Source organism: Sprattus sprattus (genome assembly GCF_963457725.1).
Source record: "Sprattus sprattus genome assembly, chromosome: 3".
Taxonomy (NCBI): Eukaryota; Metazoa; Chordata; class Actinopteri; order Clupeiformes; family Clupeidae; genus Sprattus; species Sprattus sprattus.
Window position 1 is genome coordinate 14,733,340 of NC_137922.1, and position 20,995 is coordinate 14,754,334.

At 44.4% G+C, this 20,995-nt stretch overlaps 2 protein-coding genes across 2 annotated transcripts; one reads left to right on the top strand and one right to left on the bottom strand.

The window, feature by feature from the left end:
* Window positions 1-497: 497 nt before the first annotated feature.
* Window positions 498-18,220, bottom strand: ubac2 (UBA domain containing 2). The gene is made up of 9 exons (XM_080835237.1): window positions 18,087-18,220; window positions 17,177-17,304; window positions 16,760-16,879; window positions 16,352-16,458; window positions 10,404-10,527; window positions 9,496-9,543; window positions 8,662-8,910; window positions 4,895-5,035; window positions 498-1,797 (listed from the first exon to the last, which is right to left on the bottom strand). Exons 1-9 carry the CDS (start codon window positions 18,115-18,117, stop codon window positions 1,690-1,692), a joined length of 1,056 nt encoding a protein of 351 aa, XP_080691363.1. The 5' UTR covers window positions 18,118-18,220; the 3' UTR covers window positions 498-1,689.
* gpr183b (G protein-coupled receptor 183b) lies at window positions 11,692-13,649 on the top strand (the record flags this gene model as incomplete). Its single annotated transcript, XM_080834531.1, has 2 exons — window positions 11,692-11,752; window positions 12,526-13,649. The coding sequence occupies 2 exons, from the start codon at window positions 11,692-11,694 to the stop codon at window positions 13,647-13,649; spliced, it is 1,185 nt and encodes a 394-aa protein (XP_080690657.1).
* Window positions 18,221-20,995: the final 2,775 nt, after the last annotated feature.

Here is a 20,995-nt window from a genome sequence, read left to right on the forward strand (position 1 = left end):
CAAGAAGTAGGACTAAAGAGGGATGGTTATTACTAGCATTCTATTATTGCTGCCTTCTTTTTTCTCTGGATAGCCAAGAAATTAGTCAATCTATTCAAAGTCTCAAATTCCTGTGTCTTACTTGTGCCCAGGTCAGTGTAGGGAATCATATGGCAGACACAGGACATGTATATCTATATGCATGTATATTTTAAATGCCATACTGAGGGGCAACAGCTGACATCCTTTCAAATCTGACGTATTTGGACGTATTTGCCCTAATTTACTCTCATTTCATACTTCATTCATACATTCCCAGTAGTTCTGCCAGATCCCATCTGGCTGACCTGGCTTCTCCACTGTTATTTCATTCAGTGCATTTATGGGAAGGTCCAGGAATCGGACCTAAAATGAGAGCCGGCAGACAGTTTGGATTAGAGGTAGGTTTTAATTGGAGATTTTGTCTCCCTTTTGCAGCCCCTGACATTGAGACCCTGCCCATAGTCATTAGAGAGGGAGCTTTGCATATTGTATCTCACTGAGTGAGAACGGACAGCTACAGCGTCTGATAATTGCACTCATGTCTGCAGCGCAGCACAGCGAAGTGTTCGGCCTCTGCTGACAGTCTTGTTCATTATGGAGAAGAGAGAGAGAGAGAGAGAGAGAGAGAGAGAGAGAGAGAAAATAACACCCAACTGATGCACACACATGAAAGAATAAAAGAGCTCAACTCACTGATCAAGCAACTGGCGCTTAGACAAAGATGGAAAGAGAGGGGAGACTTTGGTTAGGTACACAATATTAATGGATGTCCGTGATGTACCAGGTCAATAAGATAATAGAATAACTTAAAATAGAATAAGTTAATGTTGCGCAATCGGATCTTAGGATCGTGAGTGTTAATAGCAGTGGACAGGTCATCAGGTTAGTCACAGTCATTACCATGATTTTAAATTCCACAGTGAAATGAATTCACATGATGTATAGTGAAGCCATATGAAGTGCTCCTCAACACAGCGACAAACTGAGGCTGTACAAATCAACCAAGTAGTCCATACAGAGATATTTTCCTATATACACATTACACAAAATATACATACTTAAGTCTCTACACACAGGTTAAGTTCACGTTGACCTGCATCGGCTGTTCTTGTGATAAAACACTCTTTCAATATCTTAAAAGGACAAAAATATCACCACATACCACCAGCTTCATTACCGTGCTGTCCAAAATGGTTCTTCTCTAAATGTCCGTTTGTGTAATAAAAGAAAAAAATAATCTTTTAACAGATGTTTCAGTATCCAGTTTACAACTACATTAGCCAAACATCCTAGAGAATTAGCTGACTGGAGCAGTTTGCTTGGCAGAGAGAGAGAGAGAGAGATGACGTAAGACAACGCAAGCTCTGAGACACTGTTTTCTCAGTTTCCTCCCTTTCCTCTCCTTGGCTTCGGCACTTTCTCCAACACCCAGTAGGTGGCAACGGTGAGCACAGCCTTCTCTTTGGCAGCGACAGTGGCTCCAAGTCCCAGCGAGGCATCTCCATGGGCCTCCGTCTTGGCAGGTTTAAAATCACACCTGAGGCTATTTTCACTCCCCCTTCCCTCTGTGTTTTCCGATTGGCAGAGGGCCTGTCACACTCTCCCATTTCTCCCATTCTTTGTGTCCGTTCTCTTGCTTTCTTCCTTTCCTTCCTAACCCAAAATCCCTCAGTGCTGTAGCAGGAAGTTGGTTGCCATGTTGATGTCGTTGTTGGATGCCCGTAGGGCCTCCTGTGCGTCCACTCTGGAAAAGCCCATCTCCATTAACCTGGCAACCTGTGATGAGTGCACAATAATACAAACAAACTAAGAAAATGTACACCCACAGATTCAAAATTAACACTTTTCACACCCAAAATACCTATATGCACAAAACCACACACACACACAACAGCATGAATTAAAGCTAGTTCCTATAGTACATGCATAATTATGTAATCTGGAAAATCCCGTGGCACTCCTGAGATGGCAGCTGTGACACCAGTCTAAAGGGCCTTATATAGTACACACAACGGTCGTGTCGGATGGTTGGACAGTGGGCGGGCGGCCGGATAGTACGTACTAGTTAGCATTTGTGTCCCTTTATAGTACTCCAACGGCTGTGGGTGCTGAAAACAATTCTCTTCCACAACAGTAGGGGGAGTAACGGTTTAAGTCCCGAAAGACAAGCTACCCCATGACGTCTTTGTGCGATGGAAATCGTTAGTTGGCTTTACCTCTCCTCTACTCTCCCACCAGCTGCCACTACTCAAATGCAACAGGTGTCAGATACACAATATTGTGACTGTGTCTAATGCTATATAGACACCTGATAGGGCAAACTTATCTTTATCATGGGAGAATGCGGGGGAGTAAAATGCTCCCGAAGTAGATTACATGTTTTTAACTTCGGGGTTAATTCCCTTTCGTCTACTGCTGGCTAGTTAATACATAGCCTACAGACAGCCGGAAAGGTTAATAAACAGAATGAAATAGCTACACATTACACACTATGTTTTAATAAAACCCACGTTACTCACATACTGGTTAACACTGTTTGTTACAGCACATAAACGTTTGTCGCTACATCCAAACTGCGTCACCGTTGTCCCTCCCTGTATCTGCTCCAGCCGCACCATTTTACTTGCAATGTGAATCATTGCCATTTGTTGCACCTTAATCATTGCCATTTGTTGCACCTTAATCATTTTCTACAAACATGATATGCGGTGTAGTAAACTGAGACTCTATTCACTACTGCACAAAAACTAGACACGTTTGCAACGTAGGTAGAAGGTAAAACAACTTTCGCCAATATCTCCGTAAGGGAGATGGGTTGTGTGCTCAAATTTCCTGGGATCAAAGAAATTCATGTATTCATGTGCAGACTAAAAATCACGTCTCAGGATTTCTGCGCAAGCACGTTATTTCGGGTGTCTCAACTGTAACTAATACCACTGTCATATAATTATGAGTTCAGTAAAATACGGAGCAAACACAGTTTTCTACCGTTGTTGAAACACATCTTTAATTGCCGTCGCTCATGCTGGTTCTCTGGCAGTAGGCTACTTGGGCCGGCTCATGTATTGTGATATACAGGGAATAGTTTTCAAGGAAAGGATCTGCGCCTTTGACAGTGGCTGTTATGCATGGATATAAAGGTAATGAAACAGGAAACGCTAGGTCCAGAAATGTTAGTTTCCGGAGTTGATGTCGTATGGAAATGAGGTTGTAGTGTGCCAATCACGGCCAAGGAGTATCCGTCGCCATGAGCGGACCGACAGAAATTTTTGCGGGGACACGGAGAGCTGTCCGACGTCTCTGGAGAGCACGGAGAGGGCGTTTCAGCTACCGGAGAAGGCGTTTCACTTACCTGAAGGCGTTCCTATGTGCCCAAAAACGTGTCGTACGGAGTAGCATAAAAATGCCTTAAGGCCCTTTATATAGTACACAAAACGGTCGTGTCGGATGGTTGGACAGTGGGCGGGCGGCCGGATAGTACGTACTAGTAAGCATTTGTGTCCCTTTATAGTACTCCAACGGCTGTGGGTGCTGAAAACAATTCTCTTCCACAACAGTAGGGGGAGTAACGGTTTAAGTCCCGAAAGACAAGCTACCCCATGACGTCTTTGTGCGATGGAAATCGTTGGTTGGCTTTACCTCTCCTCCACAACAGTCAATTTCTACTCTCCCACCAGCTGCCACTACTCAAATGCAACAGGTGTCAGCAGATACACAATATTGTGACTGTGTCTAATGCTATATATACACCTGATAGGGCAAACTTATCTTTATCATGGGAGAATGCGGGGGAGTAAAATGCTCCCGAAGTAGATTACATGTTTTTAACTTCGGGGTTAATTCCCTTTCGTCTACTGCTGGCTAGTTAATACATAGCCTACAGACAGCCGGAAAGGTTAATAAACAGAATGAAATAGCTACACATTACACACTATGTTTTAATAAAACCCACGTTACTCACATACTGGTTAACACTGTTTATTACAGCACATAAACGTTTGTCGCTACATCCAAACTGCGTCACCGTTGTCCCTCCCTGTATCTGCTCCAGCCGCACCATTTTACTTGCAATGTGAATCATTGCCATTTGTTGCACCTTAATCATTGCCATTTGTTGCACCTTAATCATTTTCTACAAACATGATATGCGGTGTAGTAAACTGAGACTCTATTCACTACTGCACAAAAACTAGACACGTTTGCAACGTTTGAAATGAAGTAGGTAAAACAACTTTCGCCAATATCTCCGTAAGGGAGATGGGTTGTGTGCTCAAATTTCCTGGGATCAAAGAAATTCATGTATTCATGTGCAGACTAAAAATCACGTCTCAGGATTTCTGCGCATGCACGTTATTTCGGGTGTCTCAACTGTAACTAATACCACTGTCATATAATTATGAGTTCAGTAAAATACGGAGCAAACACAGTTTTCTACCGTTGTTGAAACACATCTTTAATTGCCGTCGCTCATGCTGGTTCTCTGGCAGTAGGCTACTTGGGCCGGCTCATGTATTGTGATATACAGGGAATAGTTTTCAAGGAAAGGATCTGCGCCTTTGACAGTGGCTGTTATGCATATATGGATATAAAGGTAATGAAACAGGAAACGCTAGGTCCAGAAATGTTAGTTTCCGGAGTTGATGTCGTATGGAAATGAGGTTGTAGTGTGCCAATCACGGCCAAGGAGTATCCGTCGCCATGAGCGGACCGACAGAAATTTTTGCGGGGACACGGAGAGCTGTCCGACGTCTCTGGAGAGCACGGAGAGGGCGTTTCAGCTACCGGAGAAGGCGTTTCACTTACCTGAAGGCGTTCCTATGTGCCCAAAAACGTGTCGTACGGAGTAGCATAAAAATGCCTTAAGTGAGCTCACCTGTTCCTCTGTGACGGGGGTGTTCTCTGGGGCGGGGGAGGGTCCTGGGGGTCTGGCCTGGGGGCCCGCTGCAGCGGGAGCGGCATTGCGCCCCCTCTGCCGGAGTGTTGGGAAGAACCGGTTCCAGTTGAGCAGACCAGCCTGTGGAGTAGAACAGGACATCACACTGGGCATCAGTCAAGGGGACCAGTATTGTTTAGTCTGGGACCGATTTATATAGTAAATATATAGTATTATATAAAATATATATAGTAAAGTATTTATATAAAGTCTGTTTCTGCAATGAATATCCACTGTTACATTTGGTTGCCTTTTCATTATGCCCAATATTGGCAGATGATGTTGAAGAAAGCGTTTCAAACACTGTAGTAGTGTGTCCTTTAGCACTGTGGGAACCCGGAGCATGATGAAACCGAATCATTGACATCATAAACCTCTACAGACGTACGGAAGTCATTTACTCAACCTTAACTTTATCGTCATCAGAATAAGACATCCTGTTTTTTTACTGCAAATGGTAGGCTGTGAGAAATAGATGGCCTCATACTATGATGTGGCTGTGTTCAAGGTGATTACATCAGCAAGGGTCTTGCCACAGCATTTTCTGATACAAGACATCATAACACCTTCTTTTAGCTCCTCGCAAGGACAAAAACATCAACTAAACCCAAACCTAATAACTAACCAGTCACAAGCAAAAGCTGCCCAATCCATCTCCAACGCCACAGTGGAGGGTGTAGATTGGTTGAGTAGGTATTGCAAACATTAAGCAAGATATTTGACAGAACTCTCTACTCCCTCTAATGAGGTGTGACCTGACCTGATGAATATCTGCAAAAAGAGATTGCAAAAAAACAGGCCAATTTTGTTTAAAAAAAAAAAAAAAATTTTTTTTTTTACTGGGACCTGACTCCCTAGTCATGGCAACACATCTAAATCAACTATTGCATTCTCCTCTCTCTCTCTATCTCTGTGTTTCTCTCTCTCTCTGTCTGTCTCTCTCTCTCTCTGTGTGTCTCTCTGTCTGTCTCTCTCTCTGTGTGTGTGTGTGTCTCTCTCTCTCTCTCTCTCTCTCTCTGGTAATCTAAATGGCAGCAGTGGAAGATTTTGAGGCATCAGAGCTTTGAGGGTTTTTGCCTTCTTGCTTTTTCTTTTGAGAAAACGGAAGGATCTGTTTCCCCAGAGAGGCCCTGGTACCATGTCACTGTACTTATGTAACATTGCAAAATGAGCGTCTCCAAATGCTTTACAGTGTGGTGGTATTTTATCGCTCGTTAACGCAGGTTTTATTATTTGGCTCAAAGGCTTTTATTTTGTAAAAGTCTGCCGCAAAACCGGAAACGGATAAACCATACAGCCGCGGAAAAAATTAAGAGACCACTTCAAAATTATCAGTTTCTCTGGTTTTACTATTTATTGGTATGTGTTAAAGTAAAATGTACATTTTTGTTTTATTCTATAACCTACTGGCAACATTCCTACCAAATTTCAAATAAAAATATTGTCAAAAAAAAAAATAGCAAAAAAGATGCAGTGTCTTCAGATCTCGAATAATGCAAAGAAAACAAGCTCATATTCATTTTTAAACTACACAATACTAATGCTTTAACTTAGGAAGAGTTCAGAAATCAATATTTGGTGGAATAACCTTGATTTAAAATCACAACTTTCATGTGTCTTGGCATGCTCTCCACCAGTCTTTCACATTGCCGTTGGGTGACTTTATGCTACTCCTGGCGCAAGAATTCAAGCAGCTCGGCTTCTTTTCATGGCTTGTGACCATCCATCTTCCTCTTGATCACATTTCAGAGTTTTTTTTATGGGATTCAGGTCTCGAAATTGGGCTGGAAATGACAGGGTCCTGATCTGGTGATACTCCATCCACACCTTTACTGGCCTGGCTGTGTGGCATGGAGCATTGCCCTGCTGGAAAAAACACTTCTCAGAGTTGGGGAACATTGTCAGAGCAAAAGGAAGGAAGTTTTTCTTCCGGGACAACGTTGTACTTTGCCTGGCTGAGGTTTGTAAAAGACCATAAGGATTGAACCAAAGCCGACTGGAGGTTCTCCTAGTTCGTCTTCTCTGATGAGTCCAATTTCACAGTAGGTGCAAGACTCTGTGGCTTGTAGGCCTCTCCAGGTCTCCGTCTAACCATCAGACGACCATGTGTTGGGCAAAGCTGAAAATCATCTAATTAACTCAAAACACCGGCAAAGGCTTCCTGAGCCTTTAAATGGTCTCTCAGCGTAGTTCAGTAGGCTACACAATCATTGGGAAGACTGCTGACTTGACAGTTGTCCAGAAGACGATCATTGACACCCTGCACAAGGAGGGTAAGACACAAAAGGTCATTGCTAAAGAAGCTGGCTGTTCACAGAGTGCTGTATCCAAGCACATTAATGGGAAGTTGAATGGAAGGAAAAAATGTGGTAGAAAAAGGTGCACAAGCAACATGGATAACCGCAGCCTTGAGAGGATTGTGAAACAAAGCACACACACAGACGTATCCAGGACATGGGCTTCAACTGTCACATTCCTGTGTCAAGCCACCTTTGAACCGGAGACGTCAGAGGCGTCTCACCTGGGCTATGGACAAAAAGGACTGCACAGTTGGTCAGTGGTCCAAAGTTCTCTTTTCAGATGAAAGTACATTTTGCATTTCATTTGGAAATCAAGGTCCCAGAGTCTGGAGGAATAGAGGAGAGGCACAGGATCCAAGTTGCTTGAGGTCCAGTGTAAAGTTTCCACCGTGAATGATGGTTTGGGGTGCCATGTCATTTGCTGGTGTTAGTCCATTGTGTTTTCTCAGGTCCAAGGTCAGCACAGCCATCTGTTTTAGAGCACTTCATGCTTCCCTCTGCTGACAATCCTATGGAGATGCGGATTTCATTTTCCATCAGGACTTGGCGCCTGCACCCACTTCCAAAGGTCCCAGTACCTGGTTTAAGGACCATGGTATCCCTGTGCTTGATTGGCCAGCAAACTCGCCTGACCTAAAACCCATAGATTCTATAGGGTATTGTGAAAAGGAAGATGCGAGACAATAGACCCAACAACGCAGAAGAGCTGAAGGCCACTATCAGAGCAACCTGGTCTTCCATAACACCTCAGTAGTGCCACAGACTGATTGCCTTCATGCGACGCCGCATTGCTGCAGTAATTCATGCAAAGGGAGCCCAGACCAAGTATTGAGTGCTGTACATGTTCATACTTTTCACTAGTCCAACATTTCTGTGTTAAAAATCCTTTTTTCTATTGGTCTTCAGTAATATTCTAATTTTCTGAGATACTGAATTTGGGGTTTTCATTAGCTGTCGGTTATAATCATCAAATTGAAAAGGAATAATCACTTGAAATATATCAGTCTGTGTGTAATGAAACTATATTAAAAAATGAGTTTCACTTTTTGAATAGAATTACTGAAATAAATAAACTTTTTGATGATATTCTAATTTATTGAGATGCACCTGTATATTAACTCCAGTGTACAGCACTACACTGTACCACTCCCAGTGCCTTATCAAACCTCAAGTATATCTGCCTTAATTAAGGGGTTCCACCAAAGGGTTGTAGATGAAATAAAACCTTCTATGTAGAATCATATTTCTATCATAACTGGTTGAGCAAGGTGGTAACATCACCGAGATCAAGGGTTTGATTCCCAGGGAGCACACATGTACATCTCTGCTGGAAGAAGCTAAATAAATAAAATAATGCATCTTTAAAAATCATCTGAATCAATGGAATAATTTTGGTTAGTGACTGACCTGGGGCGGCTGGGCGTTCCTCCGCACCTGGGCCAGCTGGGAGAACAGCATTTGCTGGTCCAGCATGTCCATCCTCTGCTGCCGCTGGATGTCAAGTGTGGCGCCCATGCCCACGGGGGCCTCCTGCGTAGGCTCGCTGCCCGACAACAGAGGCTCCAGCAGCAGGGACCCCACACGGCAAAGCCAGGCGGGCACCAGGAGCAGCCGCTGCATCCACAGCAGGTTACTACGGTACAGCACGCCTGACAGCTGCGGACACATGGCAGAGAACGGGTGTGTGGGGGTCAGATGGAGGAAAAGCTACATACCCCAACAAATATGCTTTCTGTTTAATGGGATGGAGTATAACCATCAAAATTGAGACAAAAAAACGGAAGTCAATAAACCAATTGGGGCATTGTGGGGATGCAGATGACGCAATAGTATTCGATAGTGACCATTCTCAAACTGGAATTACAGATATAAGATGTGCTTGTGCACTTTTAGTACCCATAGCAATAGCACAGTTTTATGCCCCATCCTATAATTAGTCAGCACGACGGCTGGTGTCCAATGATTTGACAGTGTTTTGTCACCATTACGGTCATGACAGATGCCACAACATCTTGCATAATCTGCTAGTAAGTGGTTATTACAACACACACTTTGAGAGCTGCTGGCAACATAATTGTTGTCACTGAACAGTGACTTTCATAATAATTTAAGACAGGATATGGCACCTTAAAAACTTATGATATTTATATTGGAGAATGGCAGATTACAGCACTAGTGCTGCCTAAAATTCCTTGTTGTGGCAATTCATCCTGGCAATGCAATTAAGTGACATTCACCTACCAGGCCACTGAGAGCGATCACCCACATGAAGTAGCTGGATGTGAGTAGCTGTGAAAGAGAACGAGAGGCAGGAGTGAGATGACACAGAGCGAGATCAGATACCCAAGCATAAGCTTCAGTGTCTATAGAGACGGCAACACATTCACACCTCATATACAGTATATAAGTGGCAACTAAGCAAGCCCCCAAGCACGCTTTACTCATTCCAACGGTGTGCTTAACAAAACCTTATCATGGCCATGAAGAGAAAAAAAAAAGATTCAGTTAGGAGGGAACTTCCTTTCTAGTACCCACTAGTGTGTTTCCTATACGTCAGCGTGAAAAAACCTAGCAGCCCCATTTTTATTTCTGTGTGTGGTTGTGATGAGCTTGTCTAGTAAGTCAAATACAAGAAATGAATGTAGACTTTGCCACAAAAAGAAAAAAACGAAAACTATAAAAATACCCTCAGAACCATTCATTACACCATATGCTAGTCTTCGACCTCTAACATTAATGCCTGAACTCATCTACTCTCATGAGAAGTTCATGAAAAGAAGAATTGGCCTGATATCCTGGGTTTAGGTGTTACCCAAGCAGCGGTCCTGTGGCTCTACTTTTCGCTCTTAAAGTTCACACACTGGAAACGTAAATGGTTTTGCTTCTTGCAGCTTCAGACCTCAGGCTGTTAGCCCCGGATGGTCTATAACAGGGCCTGTTTGCCTTCACAGTACCATAGGAATGATTATATTATGTAAATACAGGGATTATTTGTCTTTGGGCTGGCAGAATTTGCATGGTTACACTCTAACAAATGAAGTGAGAGATAGAGCCGTATTATGTAAACGTTGAGTGGAAACATATTGAGGTGCAATGTTTCCGAGGAAAACTGTGACAACGTGTTGTGAGCATGAGCAGCCAGCTCTTACCTGGAGGCCCATGATGTAGACGAGGGATTTGTTGGTGATGGAGATCTGGCCCAGCAGCTGGGTGACAGGCACGCGTGGGATGGAGCAGAAGAAAGGCACAAAGAGGGCAAACACTGGACCCAGACTGAGAGGGGGGGGGGGGGGAGAGAGAGGGGGGGGGGGGGAGAGAGGGAGGGGGCAGAGAGATGAAAATGGGGAAAAGAAAGAGGGAACAGAAACAATTGATTAGGACTGTGAGGATTTTCAAAACAAATACAAAACAAGAGACTCTGGGCTCTCACACACACACACACACACACACACACACACACATAGTGACGCTGCTGGATCACCTACAACAATAGTACCACTTCTAACTGCAGCGGTCATACAACGAGGGAGAACCTGAGATGCAAGCAGATCAAAACAGACAGCAACACCACCAAAGGTTTCCAGACAGAACAATCGAGCCAGAAAGTCAGAAATATACTCAAGCATCCCCTCACAGATGGCTGTGATTTTACCTGCACAGCACTTTGGAACTCACCCCCAATCACAAATGCACTTCAGGTTTCAATCAGTTATTCGGATAATTTAGCAATCTTAGTTTGAGAAATATCTGCAAAATTAGCATTATTCTGAAAACGTATGAGCCATTTGTTGGGAAATCACTGTCTGCCGTAGGCCGCCCAGGCAGTACAGTCCTAAAGGTTTGCTCAAGCCGCCGTGAGCTCTGTGTGTCCAAACCACCACATTGGAAACTGTAGCAGCCAAACAAAACAACAGTACTCATTTGCATTAGGGGAAGTTCATGTTGAATATCAGGATAATTGTTGGCAGTTCCCCTTCCCCTAACGTCTGCCCAACCCAAGAGATGTGATAAGAAGTGTAAATCCCCCCCCCCCCCCCAAAACACATACAGTTCGTAGACATGTCTGCAGGTGCGTTTAAGTGACTCAGGCCCAGTGAGGTCCAGGAGCCCTTATCAAGTTCACATACGTAAGGAGTTTCTGCATCCCACACACTTTTAAACTGTTGACGCACCCAAAACAAAACTATTTACTCTGCATCTCCAGCACTTCCACAAGACCGTCATAAACGGAGAGATGAGGAGAGAGAGAAATAGAGGGACAGACAGATAAAAGGTCTGGCAGGGGGAGTGGAACAGGAAATGATGACAAGGGCTTTGCCGCTTGCCAAAGTGGGTTCCCCATTTTCAACTTCGATACTCACTGTGACAGAAACGTGGCTAACGGCCAGAGGCGCGTGTGTTTGTGCCGTCCCTCGCCTAACTAAATGTTCTCTATGTATGCCATGCTTCACCACTGATAAAATACATACTACACCTAGGATACCCATTCCACCAGTAGGTGAGTACAAGTTCATGTTCATTTTAACGTTAATGCAAATGTAAAACTTTGTGAACTTGTTTGTGTGTGTGTGTGTTTAGAGTTTAAATTAATGCACACACAGGTCAACATCTTTCAAGAAATGCTTAAAACACATTAAGTAGATATATAATCAGAAAAAAGATTTTCCAAGGCCTTTGCAAGTGCTGACGATGATAAACATAATAAAAAAAAAAAAAAATAGTTTAGGTGTCTGAGCAGTTACATATTGATTTCAACACTATGCCGCCACCACACCTTTTCAGTGGTTAAAGATGTTTGTGCTGGCATTCACTTTGTGTGTTTTTGCTTTTGAGAGGCCTCCTTCAAATGTGGTTTCCTCTTAGCGTGAATAAGAATCAGTTTTCTTGATGAGGTGTGATTGCAAAGACAGATATTGTTTTCCTGCACGACAAGCTCCCCTAGACGAATTCAGAAAAAACAGAGCATCTAAAAACTCAAGCAGTGCCACATTGCTAAACCACACAAGAATAAATCGTTGCTTTAATAATACGAGAGTTTTAAGGCAGCAAATATTTAGTGCAGTACAAGGGATCTCCTAGCTACGCAATGCAAAAGAGAAAAAAAAGGTCTTGCATGCAGAAACCATGCCGTGGAATACGCCTGACTACACAGCGAGACATCAGAGACACAAACATGAAAAGCTACACATGATGTGACTACTGTCCTATACTGTTTTCATAACCACACACTCTCTCTCTTTCACTCTCTTGGCTTGTGCTCTCTTTTTGCAGAAACACTGGGGCCCTTTCCTGTGTTACACCACACCATGCTTGGAGCGGAGGGGAACGACAGTGACATCAGCGTAAACTGCACGGGCCTGTACGACCACCGGAGCGTGGCACGCGTGGTCATGCCACTGCACTACACGCTGGTGTTCGTCCTGGGCCTGCTGGGCAACAGCCTGGCATTGCACGTGATCTGGACGAGCCGGGTTAAGATGAACGCCACCACGCTGTACTCGGCCAACCTGGCGGCGTCCGACGTGCTGTTCGCTCTCTCGCTGCCGCTGCGTGCGCTCTACTACGCGCTGGGTTTCCACTGGCCTCTGGGCGAGGTCACCTGCAAGTTCATTGGCATGCTCTTCTACATTAACACGTACTCCGGCGTGAACTTCATGACGTGCCTGGCGCTGGACCGAATGGTGGCGATGGTGGGCCCCCGCCGACTGACCCGGTTCAGGCAGATAGGCACGGTGCGCTGGGTGTGCGTGGGCGTCTGGGTGCTGGTGGTGGGTCAAACACTCCCCCTGCTGGCCATGCAGATGACGCGTGAGGAACCCGACGGCAGCATCTCCTGCATGGAGTACCCGAGCCTGGAGGCGATAGTTGGGGAGACGCTCCCTCACACGCTCATCGGCGCAGTCACATTGGGCTACGGTGTGCCCGTGGTAACCATCCTGGTGTGCTACTCTGTGTTGTGGCACAAGCTCTGCAGTGTCATGCGCGGCAACCAGCTGACGGAGCGCTCGGGTCGCAGCCAGAAGGCTATGGGGGTGACTGCGGCCGTGGTGCTGGTCTTCCTGGTGTGCTTCTCGCCGTACCACCTGAATCTGCTGCAGTACATGATCCGGAAGCTTCTGTACCAGCCCAGCTGCACGGAGTTACGCTCCTTCCAGGTGTCACTGCACGTCACCGTCTGCCTCATGAACCTCAATTCCTGTCTGGACCCCTTCGTCTACTTCTTCGCCTGCCAGGGCTACAAGCACAAGGTGTTGAAGTTGCTCAAGAAGAAGCCAATCCTATCCAACAGCATCTACACGTCGCCCGAGAGCTCCTGCTCCAATCAAAACCGGGAGAACCGCTACAGTGCTCGTGTGCGCCTGAACAGTGTCAAGGGCAAGGATGAGTCGCCCTGATGGCGCCTCAGCCAGAGGACTCAAGCCTGGTCTGAGCCATAACAACTTTGAGTGTTTTCTAAATGAATTCTACCTGATGACGTTTATGATAGTGTCAACGTCAGTAGAGAAAAGACGTTTTTTGTTATGTATGCAGTGCAATTTGGTATAAAATGCAGGGCAATGCAGTATGCCAATGCATTTTTAAGGCAATAAATAGTTGACTGTAGGTTAACAGAGTAAACCATCTATAATGTGTAAGCAGGGACAAACTGTTACACTGCTGGGAACATATGTGTGAGACTGCTGTGTAACTATCCTCTATACTATGCTATGTACATTATGATTATAGTATTGTCTGTATTATAGCTTTGATAAATAATTTGTTACTCTAAAAATGTGTCAATAAAATTGAGATTGCATTACATGGAAAGGCGGGGATAACGTTGTAATCTGATGTGGTGTGTGTGTACGTGACTGCAGGAGCTGATGTCTCCACCACACACACTGCATCACCACCGTGTGTGTGTGTGTGTGTGTGTGTGTGTGTGTCTGTTGGTGGCGTGTTTTCCATCTAACAGATATGTACGTATATCTACAGATATGTTTCCTTAGATGCCATAAACATCTCCTCCACCTCAAAGACGTGTGGAGAAGCATCACAAGGTGTGTATCCCTCACAAACCTGTGTGTGTGTGTGTGTGTGCCGTTCACAGGAAAACCTTGATATTATACTTCCTCAAAGGACAGAGTACACAAAATAGAACCTGGTGTAATGCCATCCTGGGCAAGTACGTATATCAGACAGCTGCAGATGGTCAGTATTCTTTACTTTCATAGGAACACAAACATGTTTCTGCCGATTTCAACGAATCAGGATATTGTAAAAAAAAAAAAAAAAATGGGATCTCATGATGCATCCATAAATGCATCTGATCATCCATCACTATATTTGACTCCTTAAGTTAAGTCCTCAAATAAGGGTCAGACAGCACACATTGACAAGTGAGGGCACTGGCCTTGTCCTGCAAGCACACATCAGCGTTAGAACATATTTCATTGCACAACAGTCAATAGATCATCTTCTCACGCAAGATTTGGATTTGCATACATACACGCCCTGCCAGCCCTTATAAAAGGCACGCAACAGCAGTAACGTGTTTAGTCGGAATCGACCGAGTCTATGCGAAAGCAGCTCAGTCATTTTTCTTAATCTCTATCTGTCTGCAATACCGCTCTCTGCCTCTACGCAACTTCGGCGCTCTCACACTTGCCAGGCATAGACAGTAGAAGAAAGCACACGCAGCAATTGACTGGTAATGCAACACTGGATACAGGACTGTAAATTGTGTGTTTTTTCGCCTTGAAGTGTCTAGAAATATGAACAAAATTAAAAAGAGTGAACGTGCCGTTCACAGACACCAGAATGAATGCGTTCATAGTATCGTTCATCAGGCAGTAATACAGTACGTTCAGTTCACGTTCACCAAAATTACGTACGAGTTCATGAACTTTCTTTCAATGATCGCTTTCAGATGCAACACTGCAAATGAGAATAGTCTGGATTGCTATACTTGCACAGACTAGACTCACTAGACTAGCGCAGCATCCTGCTGTAGTCCTTTTAATTTATTTTATGCCATCAAGATGCCTCGTAGAATCATGACTATAAATGTGAACGTAATTGTTAATTATACAAATATTCTCATATTTATTATTATTATAATTATTTAAATCTGAGGATGTCTATAGAGGTGATGTGAACACAATCATCAACAATTTCTCACAAATTCAGCCGTTAACCCTTTAAACACGGACAGTTTTTTCAAATGCGATTCCTCAAATAACCACAAGATGGCCCGCGAAGAATCGCATTTGAGAAGATTACGGCAAATTTACAACTCCTATTTCGCGTTCTGAAAGTCTTCTGAAGTTCAGAAGAAATCCCAGATGAGAAAACGTTGGAGAATGGCAAATATTGTCCTAAATCCACCGAAGTGGAGTTCAGAAGAAAGTCCTTCTTAAATTCTTCTCAACTGCATTCGAGAATGTGGCCCAACATTTCCAAATGATAGAGGAGGAAGTTAAGACAGACCACAAACACCACACAACATTAAGAACACCACTATACAAGAATACACATTTTAAAGTTTACTTCTTTTTAAGACTGACAGAAAACTGTAATCTGAAGGTCTTTGCTACTTCTGCTTGATAAACAATTTACATCAAACAAAGCAATGACTCATCTGGAGAAAATTAGCCATTACGGACCATGAATAAGTGCATCGAAGGCCTCTTTTAAGACATTTCTAATCTCTATTGGCTCAGAATTCACACACATACACACAACAATACCTAATAATGCACAATAACAGGTGTTTGACTCGCTGTAGCTGGGCAATAAGGAAAGAAACACAGTCTGCTAATCTAGAGAGGGTGAAGAGAAAGGAGAGAAGCCCTTAGAGAGAGAGAGAGAAAGAAAGAAAGAAAGAAAGAAAGAAAGAAAGAAAGAAAGAAAGAAAGAAAGAAAGAAAGAAAGAGAGAGAGAGAGAGAGAGAGAGAGAGAGAGAGAGAGCTAGAGGGTGGGTGGGTGTTGTGAAACACTTCACTTGTTTGCCCTGTCACAGGGAAACAAGAGAGGGTGAAGATAAAGGAGAGAGAGAGCGAGAGAAAGAAAGAAAGAAAGAGAGAGAGAGCTAGAGGGGGGGGGGTGAAACACTTACAGGCCAGCAGGCAGCATCTCCACCTGCAGTTCAAATAGGAAGTGAAGGGTCTCAGCCAACAGGAGATCCATGGCAGCACAGACAACCCACGTCCCCAACAGGAAGGACTGCAACCAGGAGCAAACTATGGTTACTACAACAGCAACTGCACCTGATGGAACTATTAATGATGAGGAGAATGACTGCAAGTAGGAATAACATGATTAGCACACTTTAACTAAATAACAAGATTGTGTAATACTCAGTTTCAATTCATAAAGGACTTAATTTGGCATGTAAAATTACTAAGAGATGGCCTTTTTTATTAGAGGCAAACTCCTATCATAATGTTATGACTTCTGTGGGCTCTTTGTAAGAGGCTGAGAGAGTAGGAACATTATTTGAAGGCCTAGTAACTCGGAAACTTACAGCAAACTTGCGTGAGCCAAACCTCCTCTCCAAGACACGGAAGTTGTAGATAAGCAGACCACTACAGAAAGTGTCCTTTAGATCCAACCAGATTAACCTGCCATTTACCAACCTCCAGATCTGAGACAGCAAAAGTAAAGAAAAACAAAAGAGAGCGGAAAAAATAGAAAACAATAAGGCAGAACACAACCATTTATTTTAAATCTACATACTTGACAGACCATCTGTAAGCAGTATGGCACACAAGTGAAGTCAGAACACAAGAAGGTGGAAAACAAGTCACAAAACAGACAAAATGACTACTTACCAGTGTATCAGCATACAAACAACTGTCAAAGAGGCGCATTAAATATGTTACTCCAACACACAGACACACTCCAAGACACAGACTTGGCTGAGCAGGCCTCCCATTCTCACCTGATGGTCCTCTCTCACTGCCTGCAGGTTGTACTCGAACAGGCTTTGGTACTGGGGCTGGAGCAGCATCAGCAGCACGGTCAGGGCGGTAGGGACCAGCAACAGGCTTTTCGACAGAGGGGCTTTATCTGTGACAATCCAGACCCACACCACACACACACAAACAATGACGATCTTACATCGCACATGTAGCTTGGGTGAACACACAGACCCCTTTTTAACATGAACAGTGTGAGGACAGCATGTAAATAAACACAGCTAAACAGCTAAAACAGATTTAAGTGTGTTCAGTATATTACGTTAGCATTCCATGATTGCCAGCCTGGTAAATTGATGTTACAAGCTTTGTTTTCGCCTTACACAGGTCATCCATAACTTCTATTACACAATTTGTCCTGTCTTTGTTCCTATTTTAATCACTCTCGGATAAGCATCTGCAAACAAGGTAGGTTGCACTCAGTTAGCCTGGAGTTACCATTCCAGTATTTAACACATTTGGTCTGGCAGCGCTAGGCTAACACTAATAGCTTATTAAGGGGGGGAAGAGGAATTGTCACCATATCTGACATTCAGAATAGCCGACTGATGCCTAAAACTGAAAGTAATATTTTGCAAAACCACGACTGTTGACACAATATATCTGTGCAAATGATTACGAGTAAAAATATCTTGCCAGAATCTCGTAACAGGAAGAATTCCACGTCAGTCGGTTTTCAAATTGTTTGGGTTTCTCATTGGGATTAAACGTGATCGCCCGTGAAGTACATGCTCCAGAAATCATTTTGTAATTATTTTCAGCGAAAACAACAGAGGCAAATAAATGAATGACAATGCAAAGCCGAAGCATGACAGCCTCCCAATGGCAATATGGTTCATGACAAGACGGGTGGAAGGTGGACAGCCTACTTACACATTCCCCTCGACCCGGTGGTCGTGAACATTTTGCCGATGAACACTACAGTTAACAGCCAAAAAGGATACGAAATGGACAGGAAGGCACAAGGCACCAGGACTAACGTAAAACTTAAAACAAAACTTAAAGAATGTTTCCAGGATAGGAAAGGAAAGGGGAAAGGGTATCTTGGACGGAAGCTGTGGAGGATCAAGATTCATACATACGCCGAAGTGATCTGACGACATACGCGTTTGCAGTTGGCTGGCGAAATGAGCATTTGGACGCCTGCCCGCATTCGCAAAGCTTATTAAGGCTAGATGTAGCTCATAACTTGACGGAGAAATTCTTTAAAATAATGGCCGTGTCAGTATCAACTTTTGTCTTCATTTTGTTTTGTCTGAGAGTAATTCACAAAATCCTTAGGCTCCCATCGAAAGTCTCGAAAGCGGCAGTTTCTATCATTCCACAGTTACCGAGAAGATACCGCCTCAATCGCAAGGGAATAATTATAGACCTTGTAAGGGATGCAATAGGCTACATCACTTACCAACCGAAAGAACCCTCTCAGTACTGAAATGGAGTTGAATGTAACGTTTAAAGGCCAATGTCTACTAGCCGCGTCTGGCGCGCGTCAAGAGACGCTTCTTGTTCTGTTTTATGGCAGGCCAAACTTCCAATTAAAATTCGTCACATCCAGAACACATTGTCATTAAACGGCATAAAACATAGCGTCCAAATGACCACAACACTGCTTAAAACGCCTCAATATATAGGCTAGATTGATGTAAAAGGCAGCATTAAATGCACAAAACAACGCTGTCTTTATCTGTAGTCATGAAGTTTTTACTCCATAGGCCTGTGGAGAGGCGTATTTTACACTGCCTTGTGTCACCCATGATGGCGTAAAATGCCCTGTTTTGTTAAATGATAATGATCTCTGGCCTGTGGTATCCACAGCCTCTAAATTTAAACTTTTATCATCCAGATTAGTAAAGATGAGGGAAAGACAAAAGCAATTCAGCACTGATGTCCTTTGCTGCAGCTTACTTATTCTATAGCGATGTTTGTAATGCTTTTAATGGGGGTAGCCCAAAGGAAACCCCAGGTATGCACTATGTAATTTACACTGCCTGTGTGACCCATCTTTTTGCTCATATGTGGCACAACAAGTGCACGCCTGGCCAGCACGTGCACCTCTAACAGGTTACCATTGTAGTCCAGCCCGGGGTCGCCCTCCGCCTCCACCTCCGCAGAGGGCCGAACATTAGGTTCACCGGGGTCCGGAGCTCACATCCAAACATAACGGCTGCAAGGGTGCACTTTGTACACCCATAATACCAGGGGCAGATGCAGAGCCCAGTCACATTGCTGGTGGCTGGTGAGAGTAGTGTGAATTGTGAGCTGGGTTACAAGACTGCGGTTAAACTGCTCCACCAAACTGTCACTCTAGGGGATGCAATGGTCCAGGTGTTTTTGATACCCAGCCGCCGACAGACCTCACCAAACTCGCCAGCCTTGAAGATTCGCCCCTGGTAGCTGTGCAGCTCCTCGGGTGCACCAAAGCACATACAGTACATCTCTGGCCACTGCCTCTGGCACTTCCCTTGGTCAGTGGGGGGAAAGGGGCCCTGGACATCCACAGCCACACGCTCCATAGCCCCCCCCCCCCCCCCCCCCCCCCCCCAACGCCGGAGCCTCTGGCAAATGGAGAATGCTGTCTTCAGGCATGTCATTAGGGTCAGCTTCACCTTCCAGGAGCTAGTTTGATGCTGGTTGAGGGGCATAGCTACGAGGTGCTGGCACTTGACAGTGGCACACAATATGCTTTTCCACATTGGTAGCACCCTTAGGAGCCACCTGACTCCTTCCAGGGACCTCACCTTGGATGTTGTGGAGCTGTTATCATAGCCTGGAGAGCCACCTTTCTCCTCTTCCTCGCTTTTGTTTATCTCAGCCTGGCGCACACAATGCTTCGGACCAAGGAAGGATGTGCTCTACCTCGTCCAGGGCTGCTTCCAGAGAGCAGGGGACGCTGAGATGGATTCGCTCCTTCAGCCTCTGTAGCTGCAAGCCCCGGACGAAGACCTGCAGCATGATGACTGCTGTTGGCGGTGGGGGAGCCCCGGCAAGCATAGAGGCGCAGGTCATCCGCATATGTTCCCAGCTCTCTTTCATTGACCAGGGGCAGGTGAGCTGTTCATGGGTGTCATCAGCGAATACTTTACCTGGTGGATTAAGCAGCGCTAAAAGGCTCCCTTAATGGCGGGCCAGCTCACTTGTTCTCCAGGGTAGCAGGACTACCAACACTTAGAGCGCCTTCCCCTCTTAGGTGAGCGCGACGGTTTGTTCCACCGCTGTATTACATCAGCTGTATTACATCAGAGTGTACTCCGTTACAGAGAGGGGAGGGTCTGGTCCGAAAAGACCTTGCTCTAAGCTTAGGAGTTCTTGCTTTTCCTTAGCAGGCCAACAGTTGTGCCTTGCTTTGTGAATAGGATTTACGAGAAAACTTTTAATGCAACTTAGGAGCAATCTTAGTGGTAAGACAAAACTTTTTTGAATATGGGCCCTTGTAGTTTTGCAATAATTAGGTAGGATTTGGTTCCAAGCAGCTCATAAGCTTACTCAAATAGTCGTATTTCTTTTTTTTACAATGGTGCTGGAAGGAAGGTATGGCATTTAACTGTAGCTGTATAAATAACAGTACCTTGAAGCAAGCGTATTGCTTAAAAAGTCTAAGTTAAACATCAGCCATGATAAAAGTTTGGAAATACGTTTTTTATATAATCTATACGTTATTTTTGATATAGTCTATGGTGGGATTTTTTTAAATAATTGACATATCTGCTTGGTGAGGCAACATAGGAATGGTGTAAATAAGGGAAATGGTAAGAGAACACAGAAGTTGTGTTTAGAGAACAGTG